This window comes from Echinops telfairi, unplaced genomic scaffold, assembly GCF_000313985.2.
Source record: "Echinops telfairi isolate 266 unplaced genomic scaffold, ASM31398v2 ScPeMD7_3509;HRSCAF=4178, whole genome shotgun sequence".
Classification (NCBI taxonomy): Eukaryota; Metazoa; Chordata; class Mammalia; order Afrosoricida; family Tenrecidae; genus Echinops; species Echinops telfairi.
The window spans coordinates 693,320-706,892 of NW_022107407.1; the positions used below are offsets into that span (position 1 = coordinate 693,320).

The 13,573-nt window shown below is 36.7% G+C and overlaps 1 protein-coding gene across 1 annotated transcript in view; it reads left to right on the plus strand.

The window, feature by feature from the left end:
* RYR2 (ryanodine receptor 2) overlaps positions 1-13,573 on the plus strand; it is an 805,653-nt gene that overhangs the window by 186,120 nt on the left and 605,960 nt on the right. Inside the window, exons 4-5 of the mRNA XM_045294222.1 lie at positions 6,189-6,296; positions 11,557-11,577. Of these exons, the coding sequence (XP_045150157.1) occupies positions 6,189-6,296; positions 11,557-11,577 (129 nt within the window). The remainder of the gene's footprint in view (positions 1-6,188; positions 6,297-11,556; positions 11,578-13,573) is intronic.

The window sequence follows — 13,573 nt, forward strand, 5'->3', positions numbered from 1 at the left end:
TTCAAGGATTTTAAATAATAAAATCCAAGTCTGATGGAGGAGGAATCGTATCAGAACTTAAATTATAAATACCTGGTTTGCAGAAGGCTGTGGAGAACAGTAGAAGCCCAACATCCATTTGCTGGGTCGCCACATGGATTAAGCTACTGAGTTAATAGCCTCATACAGAATTATGAAAACAGCTCTATTGCAGTATGATATGTTATAGAAGTTTTAATTGGTATTAAGATGAGCAAGTAATAGAGTATGTAGAATATGTGATTTATTTAAATTTTCTTTAGTGTTCATTGGATTATTTATTTCATTCCAGACTCTAAGCATGGGTTTTATTTTTAACTGACATATGGCCTTAACTAAAGGTAAAAATGCTTTGTTATTGCTTGATATCTATATGGAAAAGCACTGGTGGTACAGTGTTTGAACCATAGTGGCTAACTGGTCAACACCTTGAATCCATGAGATGCTCAGTAGGAGAGTGATGAGGCAGTCAGTTTCCATAAAGATTTACAGCTTCAGAATGCCTAGGCAACTCTTCTGCTATGTCCTATTGGGTCCTGTGAATTAGAATTGAATATAAAGCAGTGCAGTGTGTTTTATATATCAGATGCAGAAATGGCCAATTTGTATGAAAGCTAGAATTGGATCATATAAATCCAGATGTGTCATTTTTCATATAAATTCCCTGTCTTTTTAAGCATGCACTCTAAGAACTGTACAAAAGGTGTAGATGATCAGAAGAAACACAAGAAATTTGTAAATGATACACTGCGATCTGAATTTCACAAAAAAGTTCATGGAGAAATATATTAAGTAGTGCAGTTTTATGTGCTCAACAATTAAAAATGTAAACTGAAAAAAAATCCATCAAGAAGCTGCTAGCTAAGAATAATGTTATGTATATTGTTTCATTATTGAAGGATTGATTTCACACAAGTAATTACATGCAAGATCAATTTAGATACATCCAAGAGAAGAAGGTAAAATTTAAGATCTGTGTGTGTTGTGCTGCATAAGGTGTTCAGTGGTTGATTGAAAAGAGAAAACTAATAGAAGTGCACAGCCTATTTCTCCTTCATTGTCTGTTCTTAGCCTAGAAGCTCTACTGACTCTGGATCATTTTAAATGACCCTGATGGTATTTGGAATTCCAGTGACATAGTTTTCAAGAGCATGTGACTAGCAGCAGAATATTGTCAGATACAAAAGATGAGCCCCTCAGGCTGGAAGCATGCAAAATATGACGGGGAAGCGCTGTCTTTGCAAAGGAGAGTCGACCTTAATGATATGGAAGAAGTAAAACATTGGGGACCTTCATTTGCTGATGGAGCATGAATCAAAAAGAGAAGAAAATATCTGTTAATAATGAAAACTTGGAATGTTAAGTATGAAGCAAGGATAATTGAAAGTTGTCAACAATGAAATGAAATGTGCAAAGATCAATATCCTAGCCATTAGTGAGCTGAAATTGGCAGGTATTGGCCATTTTGAATCAGCTAGTCGTGTGGTTGATGATGCTGGGAGTAATAAATTTAAGAGGAATGCCATTGTATTCATCGTCAAATGACACTGCAAGACAAGGTCTGAAGTACAGTGCTGTCTGTGATAGGATTAGAGCTAATCATGCACAAAAATCTAGACAATACAACTATTACTCAAATTTCTGCATCTAAAACTAGTAATACAGACATTGAAGAATTTTACCAACATGTTCAGTCAAAAATTGATCGAACATGCAATCAAGATGCCTTGATAAGTATTGGCAATTGGCATTCAAAAGTTGAAAACAAAGAATAAGGAACAGTAGTTGGAAAACGTGGCCTCAGTGATAAAGAAGATGGTGACTACATGACAGAAGTTTGTAAACTTAACAATTTCTTCATCATAATACCTATTTTCAACAATATAAATGACAATTATTCACATGGACTTCTCCAGATGCAATACACGTAAGTAAAATTGATTTTATCAGTGTAAAGAGATAATGGAGAAGTTCAAATCAATATCAGCAGCCAAAAACACACTAGGGCTGACTCTGGAACAGACCATCCATTGCTCATATGTAAGTTTGGTTTGAAATTGAAGAAACTTAAAGCATATTCATGAGACTGAAAACACAAGCTGGTGTATATCCCACTTGAATTTTGAAAAGCATCTTAAGAACAGAAGATCTGATGAACTGTGAAATGAAACCAAGACTATCATACATGAGGAATGCAAAAAGTCATTAACAATGACAGGAAAGGAAAACAAGATGAAAGTGGATGTTAGTAGAGATGCTGAAACTTGCTTTTAATTGTAGAGTAGTTAAGCCAAATGGATGAAATGATGTAGTAAAAAAGCTGTCCAGAAAATTTCAAAGGACAGCTTAAGAAGACAAAGTATTATAATGTAATGGACAAAGACAGAGTAAGAAAACGAAGAAGAAAGGACACATTTAGCTTTTTGAAAGACCTTAAGAAAAAAAATTCAAGTATGGAGTTGCAATACTGAAAGATTCTATGGGCAAAATATTGAAAAATGTAAGAAGCATCTAAAGAAGAAAAAGGATACACAGAGTCACTGGACTAAAAAGTACAGTCAACATCCAGCCATTTCAAGGTAGTAACATTAAGAACTAATGATACTGAAAGAAGAGGTCCAAGTCCATGGTGCACTGAAGGCATTGGCCTAAACTAGGTTCTAGTAATTGACAAAATACCAATTAACTGTTTTCAAAAAGCTGATGCAACACTGGAAGCACTCACGTATGCCAAGATATTTGGAAGACAGCTACCTGACCAACTGGAAGAGATCAGTATTTATATCCATTCCAAAAAATATGACCCAAGATAATGCACAAATTATAGAAAAATATCATTGATATCACATGCAAGTAAAATTTGGCTGAAGATCATACAACAATTGCAGCAGTACATTAATAGGGAGTTCCCAGAAATTCAGGCGGGGTTCAGAAGACAATGTAGACCATGGAGATCATTGCTGACATCACCTGGATCTTGGCTTAAAGCAGAGAATACCAGAAAGATGTTTACTTGTGGCTTATTGACTATGCTAAACATTTACCTTTTGGATCATAACAAATATGGATATCCTTGAGAAGAATGGGAATTCATTGCACATGAGGAACCTGTACATGGATTCAATGGTGGTTGTGTAAACAGATGAAGAATACTGCGTGGTTTAAAATCAAGAAAAGTGTGCCTAACTATTTTTACTCAATCTGAATAAATCATCAGAGAAGCTGGATTATGTGAAGAAGAATGTGACATCAAGTTAGAACCCAGGATTATTAACAGCCTGTGATATCCAGATGACACAACCTTGCTTGCTGGAAGTGAGGACTTGAAGCACTTGTTGACGAAGATTTTCAGTATGGATTACAACTCAATGTATAGAAAAACCAAATCCTCACACCTGGTCCAATAGGTAACATCTCATAAATGGAGAATTGATTGAAGTCATTAAGAATTTTGTGTTCCTTGAATCCAGAATCAATGCTTATGGAACCAGCTGTCAAGAGATCAAACAACAGATTGCATTGAGGAAATCTGCTGCAGAAGCCTTCTTTAAGGTGTTGAAAATCAAGGATGTTACTTTGAGGACTGCTTTGAATGTGGCCAGCCTGATTCAAGCCACGGCATTTTCACTTGGCTCATATGCATGTAAAAGTTGAACATTGAATAAGGAAGAAGATTGAAAAGGTGTGGCCTTTTTTGTAAGAGAGAAAGGGAGAACTCTTCTCCCCTCTGTCTGCCCCTTCACCTTCCTCACCCCTTGGACTCTGTGTGTGCCCATAGGGGTGGCCCATGGGAGCTGTCACGCTGCTGTCTTCCCACCGACCTTGGTTCCATGGTACTGTGCCCTCACCAGCATATGATCTCCCTGCATCTTACTTCACTGTTCTTTGTCTTCAGCCTGCAACTACACAAGTCGGAAGTGCGCTCCACATTGCAGCAGTCATGGATTTGAGTTGAATTGCGCTGGATGTCCTCTTGATAAAAAGTTCCTTCTCACACACATACAAATGTCATCTGTTTTGTTTCTCTAAACAACCCAGCCTAACACAAGGACCCTTGACAAGATGGATTGATACAGTAGCTGCTACAATGGGCCCCAACATAACAACAATTGTTAGGATGGTGCAGGACTGGGCAGTGTTTCGTTCTGTTGTGCAAAGGATCATTATGTATCAGAACTGCCTTGGCAGCCTCTAACATGCTGTACTGAACAGTGGTTAAGCATGTAGAGCAAATGTTCAAATGCTTTGCATAATATTATTGTGCCTCAGTTTTCTCCTTTGTAGAGATAATAATAGTATTGTTCTCGTGAGAATGTTTTGAGATTTAAACAATTTAATATGAGTGCTTGGAACTGTTACTTGGCTTTTATAAAGCATTGTGTGTATGTTATTATCACAATTATTATCATTTCAGCTTTGAAAATGGATGTCTAAGTGCCAACCACACCTGATCCTTCTGGAAAAAAGAATATGAACAACAGACAGAATATTATTAACATACAAACAATCCAATGACCTTAAGACACTAGAGTATTAACTGAAACAGGTAGATTGTAGAGAGGAATGACATTTGAAAGACTCAGTTTGTATATGGAGAGTTCCATATTTTTAGGACCTTTTAAAAACTAAAGGTAGACTGAAATAAATAACAAGAGGTGACTAAGGTCTTAAGGAAAACACACTGTTTTTCTGAGGGTAGAATTCAAGCCTTCGGGAGTGAGGTAAGCCTGAAAAGAAAAAGAGCCAGAGAGAGGGAGCCCCACGTTTCTGTGTAAAATTATTCTCAAATTACTGGCTGACCCGTGAGCAATATATGTGTAGACCAGGCATCACTTGCCACCAAACCAAAAATAACAGAAAACTCACTTGCCACAGGTAAGGACAAAACTACAGGGAGATTTTTGTTTCTGTGTCTTAGATGCCTAGTACTGTCATAACAGAAATACAGTAAAAGCAGGTGCCTTTACACAACAGCCTTTTATATTCTCACACTCTGGAACAGGTGTCCTCAAACTACAGGCCGCGGGCCACATGCCTAGGACATTTATCCAGCCCGCCAGGTGTTTTTGCCCCATTTGTTTTTTTACTTCAAAATATGATATGTGCAGTGTGCGTAGGAATTTGTTCATAGTTTTTTTTTTTAAACTATAGTCCGGCCCTCCAATGGGTCTGAGGGACAGTGAACTGGCCCCCTGTTTAAAAAGTTTGAGGACCCCTGCTCTGGAGACTTAAAATTAAAATCTGGGTCTCAGCTGTGTTGACTCACTTTGTGACCTCTTCTAGTTTATTAGCAACCTTTCCTTGTAAGATGGTCTTCAGGCTGTATTTGCTTCCCTCTCTGTCTGTGTCTGTTTTTGTCTATTCTATTGTTCTTATAAGAAGCAACTTAGAAGTGATTAGACTTAGGATTCACTCTACTCTGGTATCACTTAATAAAACATAACTATAACAAAATTAAAACCCTTTGTCCAAACACAGCTTAAGACTTCAACTTTATTTTAAGGGGACATAATCAATAATAAAACCTATAATGGGTGAAGTAATGTTTAAAAATTCATGTCCTCCTGGAACTTCAGCATGTGACTTTATTTAGAAATGGGGTCTGTAGAGTCCTATCTAAGAAAAGGGAACAAAATCTATGCTGAGTTATCTCCAACTTGGGACACAGGCCTTTCAGAAAGCCCACACCTCTTCTCACCCAGCTGGTTCACGAAGCACTCAACTCACAACAACATTGAGTAACTATTGTGAGTTCTGAGCTGAGGATACAGAGATAAATAATAATGCATCTTTGCTTTTAAGCAATGTAGCAACCCAATAGTGAAGAGAGAAGATACGTAAATAATGCTAGTGCAGCATGAAGCATGTTTAAGTAGTCAATAGTTCAATGAGAGCACCGAGAAAAGGATCTCTAATCCAATGCTATCCCATGTTCGGATGAGCACCTAACTCAAAACCAAACTCACTGCTGTCGCATTGATTCTGACTCCTAGCACCAGGCAGAGTGGCCCTTGTTGGTTTCTGGAGCAGCTAGTGTTTTCAGACTGTAGACCTTGTTGTCAGCAGCCCAACTCCTTACCCACTATACCACTGGGGTTCCTTCAGATTACACCATGTTCTCAACAGATCAAATGTGAAAAGCCGAACGAATTCTTCTGTTTACACTTTAGATTTTATGGCAGTGGGAGCCATGTATAGCTGAAACAACAGTTCTCAAATTTGCGCTGCTAACTGCACGGTCATCATTTCAAACCCACCAGCTGCTATGTGGAAGAAAGGTGAGAATTTCTGATCTTGTAAAGATTTACAGCCTTGGAAACTCACAGGGGCAGTTCTACTTTGTCCAGTAGAGTCACCATGAGTTGGAATCCACTGAATGGCTGTGAGTTTGAGTATAATTTAGATGTCCCTGGGTGGTACAGACAGTTAATTACACTCAGATGTTAACAAAAAGGTTGACGTTTCAAAGAGGTTCAAATCCACTCAGACACACAAGGGTCAACTAGATGGCAAATAGTGTAAGTTTAATCACTTCACACTGTCTTCCAAGAAGTCTTACATTTGTGTTTAGGGACAATTTTGGGTAAAAACCATACAATCCTGTTCCCACTATTAAATTCTGTTGTAGATGAAACTCAGCTATAGACAACACATAAACTAGTAGGCCTGACTGTGTGCCATTAAAACTATTTATGGATACTGATAACTTAAATTTATGTGAATTTCATATGTCACAAAAGATTCTTCTTTCTATTCTAAATATTTTCAAGTGTAAAAAACAATTTTTCTTGCAACCTTTGGTCCAAGACAGGGGTCAACAAACTGCGACTCTAGAGCCATATGCAGCTCTTTTGGTACTTACATGTGGATTTGAAGTAAAGTTGACAATTTTAAAGGATATTACTCAGGTAATGGTGATGTTGTTTCTTTGTTAAATGTATTTATGGATCTCAAATAATTTTTAAATTCTTGAGAGGGATAGCATTGGTTCTTTTGTCTTAAAAGTTTGTTGACCCATTGTAGGGAAGAACACATTCACTTCTATTTTAAATAAAGGTTTTAAAAAATTAATCTCCAAAACCAAAAATACTACTTCAGAGATAGAGCTATAATGCTAACAGAAGCTTAGCATTTCTTAGCTTACTAACGATCTTACTAACAATATTGCCTTTAATCATCATGTTATCTAAAGTCACAACTACATAAAGAGATGCCTTCCCCCCTTTTTAAAATCATTTTATTGGGAGTGCTCACAGCTCTTATCACAATCTATACATCCATCCATTGTGTCAAGCACATTTGTACATATGTTACCATTATTTTCAAAATAATTTCTTTCTACTTGAGCCCTTGATATCAACTCATTTTCCCCACCCCCCACCCTTCCCCCTTCATGAACCCTTGATAATTTATAAATTATTATTTTTTCATGTTTTACACTGTCCACTGACTCCTTTCACTCACTTTTTTTGTTCATCCCTCTTGGAGGGGGTTGTATGTCAATTATTTGATTGGTTCCCCCTTTCTTCCATCACCTTCCCATTCCCCTCCTGTTATTGCTACGCTCATTATTGGCCCCGAAGGGTTTTTCTGTCCTATATTACCTGTGTTCGAAGCTCTTATCAATACCAGTGTACTTGCTCTGGTCTAGCCTGATTTGTAAGCTAGAATGGGGGATGATTTAGTACTTTACAAGTAAAACCTTCTTTCTGTCTTTTTGACCTTCTGTCTGAAGAAATTCTATTTCTACTCAAGCAACGAGTGCTCCATATTGATAAATATTTGAGGGTTGTAGTTTCCATGAACTCCAGAGATCCTAGCATCAAACTCAATTAGGCGTTCAATTTAATCAGCATGCAATTTAATCACAGTGGCAGAGCTATGCCCTGTTTTAGATTATGAATCTTGACGTAGAATTTCTTTTGATTACTGTCATTCAATTTGGATATCCTCAGATTTCTTTTGAATTTATGCTACAAGAATATTTTTCATGTGTGAATATTTGATAGCAAATGAATCAAATGGTAAATTTTTGTGATAAACTATTCACAGGTATACAAGGGATATAAAGATATTCATAACTGCTAAGGAGCAGAGCTAGTTCAGTGATAGAATTCTTGTCTTCTGTGTGGGAGTCCAGGCTTGAATGCCATCCAGTACATCCCATGAACTCTGCTGAAGAAGTGTCAGTGGTGGTCCACACTGAGGCAACCTTAGAAGAAAGGACAGGAAAACTACTTGCAAAATCCAAATAAACAACCCCATAGTTCACATCCGTTTGATCCACAATCACTCATGGGAATGGCAGAACTGGGCATTTTTCTGTTCTTTTGTGTATAGGATTACCATGAGTTGAGAGCTGACTCATGGATGGCTAACAACAATAACAACAGCCAATTGCTCTGAACTTTTATTCTCGTAAAGTTCTAAATTTATTGGCTCTAATGCTTCTACTCTTTACTCCCCTTTATCAAATGATATCCCTCCTATTATTCCACCTAGCTCAACCCATACACTTTCTTGTTTGTTTGTTTTTCTTTCTCCCAAGCACTTGTTGCCTGCTGACATACTAAGTATTCTTTGTTTGTCTACTGGGTGCAGCTTCCACTAGAATGTGAACTCCCATGAGGGCAGGACTCTGGTCTCCTGTCATCACATTTATTCCACTCAGGTTGCAATGATGTTCTTTGTTTGCTAGATGTTTAGCATTCACTGTTGGAAGGGATTGTACGAGAGTGTTTCTGCACTGCGGACCAGGAAAATGTAACAATTGTGTTTCTGCTATTGCAATAGCAGTTTTAATGCAAGATTCTGCGCCCCTCCCCCTACTACTTTGTCATGCTATTGAGTGAGAGAAGGAATATTTTTGAAAGTAAATATAAGAAAATAGCATGTTGAGATTACTTAACAGTATCAGTTGTAATAAAGTTAATTATGGCTCATAGTGACCCTATGTCTATCAGAGTAGAATTGAGCACCAGAAAGCTTTTGGAAGGAGATTGTCAGACCTTTCTTCTTTTTTTTTTTCTGTCCATTTTATTGGGGGCTCTTACAACTCGTATCCGACATATTTGTACTTATATGCCATCATTCTTTTCTAGACATTTACTTTCCGTTGAGCCCTTGGGATCAGCTCCTCCTTTTTTCCCTCCCTCCTCCCCTCCCCAAACCCTCTTGGCCCCCTGATAGATTGTAGATTTGTTAATTATTTTCAAATCTCACTCTTACCGCCTTCTCCTTTCCCCTCTGGTTTCTGTTGTTCTTCCTCTAACTGGGGTTGTGTGGTTATGTGCTATTCATTGCCATCGGTACCCCCCACCCTCCCCATTTCCCCCCCTTCCCCCTACCCTTTTCGTATCTCTATTCCCATTCCTGTTCCTGTGTTCCATGTGTTGTGAGTTTCATCTCTTGCCTGTACCTACATACATGTTCCGGTCTAGTCTAGATTAGGAGGCAGCATTGGAGTCATGATAGCGTGGGTGGGGGTGGGGGGTGAGGAGGCCTCTAGGGACCAGAGGTATATTGCGTGACCCATTAGTGCTCTACTGCACCCTGATTGACTTACCCTCTCCCTGCTACCCCTCTGTGGGGGGAGGTTCCATTGTCCCAAGATGGATTTTGGGTCTCTGCTCCAACCCCCCTCCACTCTCACCAATGCATTTTTGTTTGTTTGTTTACTGTTTGTTGTGAATCTTCTGATGCCTGTTGCCTAGTCTCAACACCAACAGTCACTTTAATCTGTACAAATGTTTAATCTGAATAAATCAATAATTCATGTATTGCAAGCTGTTTATACATGTATAATTTCCTTATATCAACAATGTTTTAGATTCTGTACACTTGGCTAAATTAATACCACCATCAATAGATTTACCTTTTGCCTCAGGGGGATGATTGATAATGTTCTCTATCATAAAATGATAATAATGTCTCTCAAGTGAACCATAGACTTATATAAACCATAGACACACGAATAGACTTTGTGCTCACACTTAATTCTAGCCCCAATCTAAGAAAAATTAGGTCTTATAGCGTGGCCCTGCTTGAAGATCACCCTCATGAAGAGATCACTGAAGTTATGGGTGCTATAGCAAAGTGTGATCAAGAAAACAGATGGTGCCCGGCTAGCAGAAGAATGACATTAGGGATCTTAAAGGCTTGTCTTAAAAAAAGCTGCCTTAAAGTGAGACATCAACTGAGTCCACTTAAAAGAAGCACACTAGCCTGTGTGATCTAAGATTGCAAATAATAAGACACAAATCCAAAGAAGGGAATCATATCAGAGCTTAAGTTGTTAACACATGGTTTGCAGTAGCCTACAGATGATAATGGAAGCAACGCATCCATTTGTAGTGTCCCTGCAAAAAGTGAGCCTGTGGTAAATCCTCTCTGACTCTAGTCAAGTAATATGAATAGCCTTCCTATGAGACAGAGAGTTTTGTGAAGTTAATTATGGCAGATGTAGTTGGGTTAAAATGTAATACCTTATCATTTGATCTAACCTTTAGACTCATTTTACAGTTATTTCAGTTTTTAATATTTTCTGCTTTTTTGCCCCTGCTTTCTTTTTTATTGAAGGTTTTCTATATATAATTGAATCATTTTTGCTTGTTTGCTTCCTGTTTGTGTTTTGTACAATTTTATGTATATGAAATCCAGGATAGGCAGATCTACAGACATAGTAACTGGATTGATAATTGCCTGGGAGAACAGCAGAGATGGATGGGGGGAAATGGGGAGCTCACAACGAGTTTGATAAGAGTATGTCCTGAATTTGAATGTAATGATTGCAGAAATCTTAATATGATTGAGTAATTGAATTGTCTGATATATGAGGTATATTTCAATAAAATCATTAAAAATATATTTATTTGCTTTTTTAAAAGTCACACAGTGATTGTGAAATCAATATACTTGTATTAAGAAAGGGAGTTTTAAAATTTATTTGATTGTGACATATTTTCAAAATTATTTGTTAAGGCCTGCCTTATTTCATATTGTAAAATTTTATAAAAGCAGAAAGATTTATATAAATGTTTTTGCTTTCCGTAAATTTCAGTAAATACGCATTATAGTTAGGTGCCATATGTCTGAATTGAACTGTGGATTTGATATGGACTCACAGAGACTGGATAGGGCAGAGAAGAATTGGCCTGTAGGTTTTTGAGGCTTAGATCTTTTTAGGATATTTTAAGGCTTAACTCCTTCTGTGAAGAGGCTAATAATAACTAGTAGTTCCCAAATTAAAAGACTTCAAGGTTTAAGAGCTAGGCAAATATTCACTGTTTGTTTTTGAATGCATTGCATTATTGTTATTTTGTATACCTCATGGATTTCTAGCTTATTTTTCAAATTTTAATTACTAGATCAATGAATATTTTTGTTTCAGGAGATTAAATGTTAGTAATTAAGAGTTTTGGAATAGTGTTCTCTACCATGTAGATTTGGGTGCAAGGATAGCATTTTAATTCCTTTAAATGATACTGATTTATACATTGGTAGCTATTTGATTATTTGTTTATTGTTTTCTTTCCACAGCAAGTTGATGTGGATAAATGGGTATGTGTTTATATGTATTTATATACAAATTGTGGTTTAATTAAGTGCATGTTTGCTGTTGCCTCTCATCTTTTCATTTTGCTTTCTAATGTAGCTTGTAGTATTCGTGTTCAAAATAACTTCTATGTGTAATGAACATATCTTTTATAGGCCTTTTTATATCATTTGCTCCTTATACATTTTTAGTTTTGGTTCTACTTAAATGGTATATACTAAGATAAACTGCAGTCCTAGAATCATGTAGTTTCTATATAATTGCCTTTATAATTATAATATGCTTTAGGCCAACAGAAAGGAATTGATTATTAATACAGTATATCTTTGCCAATAAACCTTGCCTGTTTAATTTAACAATTTCCTATTTAATCCTAAAGTTTTTCCCTGTGCAATAAGAAAGAAAGTAGATATGTATTCATGTGGTCTTATAAAGGTGAGGTGAATGATAGTGTCATGCGGAAAGAATGCAGGATTCTGGAGACTGGGTTTAGGATTAACCTTGCCAACCCTGGTTTTCTTCTTTTCTTATCCCACAAAATAAATAAATGAATGGTGGAGGGAAGGAGCAAAAGGAAGGGAGGAGGTCAAGAAAGGAGAACTCCATTATTATGAGTAGTAATCAGAGCAACACAGATCATTCCACTTATTTTTTTCAAGAGCACATGAACAGTGATGGTTTTCATTGTTCTATTTGCCCCTGTGACTTATCAAATGAATCACTTAAGATCCACTTAGCCGATCGCTTCATTAATAGGTTCACCACCTTTCTTAGTTCTGGAATCCAGTTTTCCTGAAGCAATACTTTGAGAATATCGCGCCTTTTCAATAACTTTGTAGTGTCCATACATTAGAATTTTTTGAACAGCAGTGTGCTTGCCTGGCGAATTACAGATTTTTTTTTCATTTTTTTCCTGCTTCTTTTAGCCTCATATATTGTAAAGATTCTTTTCAGATCTCCCATAATGGTGATATCATGTGGAAATTTGAGTACTGCCACTTCTATATTCCTGTGTGCAAATTGAATTCATCATCCTTCCCTTCACAACTAAGTTATTATTAATTTTATTCAAATGTTTGTTTCTTTCACAAGTTCCTAACTTTAATTTATTCTTATAGTTATAGTTCTAATCCATGCCTTATTAGTTTTCTTACCTTGGAAATAGAAGCCTGTTTCTAAGAACAGATATTCCACCTCTATGTTTCTATGTCCACCCACGCACACACACTCAATTTATCATTCTGAGATTAGTTATCTGCCTTTTCTTCATCTTTGCATTTTCATTCTTTCTTTGCATCATTTCTATGCCATATCCAGACTGATATTTCTTGAACCAACCACTAGTTTCTTTCAGTTGTTTGGACATAGGATATAGAAACACACGCATGAATAGTACTGTTTTCCCAGTTCTTCCGTTTACATTTTGTTTGATTTTTATCTGCCTCACTATGCAGTTTTTTCTTTTCTTTTTTATGTAACAACTCTCAACTTAAAATATATTTCACTTCATTTATTTGTAAATCCTCAGAGTAAAGAATACTTTCTAGTTTTGTGATATGTAAATCCTCTTTATTGAAAATCATGAAGCTTAGATTTACCGGTAACTATTGCTGTAGTCTGATGTAAGCTATTTATGGGTCATAGTATTCTTGTCTATAGGATTAGAATCTGAACTAGCTCTTTCTAGCCCTATAATATTTACTATTATATCAATGAGAAAGCACATATATATTAAAACATGTTCATTTAGGCATGAAAAGATTCCACTGGATTTATTTTAGAGCACTGATAATCATTATTATATTTATGTGTCTTAGTACATTTTAGACATAAAACTATTTCTTACCAAGGAAACATACAACTTTCCTCTAGTTCCTTAATGCTTCCTTCCCCCAACTAACATGATCCCAATTCTACCTTACAAATTTGGCTAGACCAGAGGATGTGCACTGGTACAGATAGGGGCTGGAAACACAGGGAATCCAGGACAGATGATCCCTT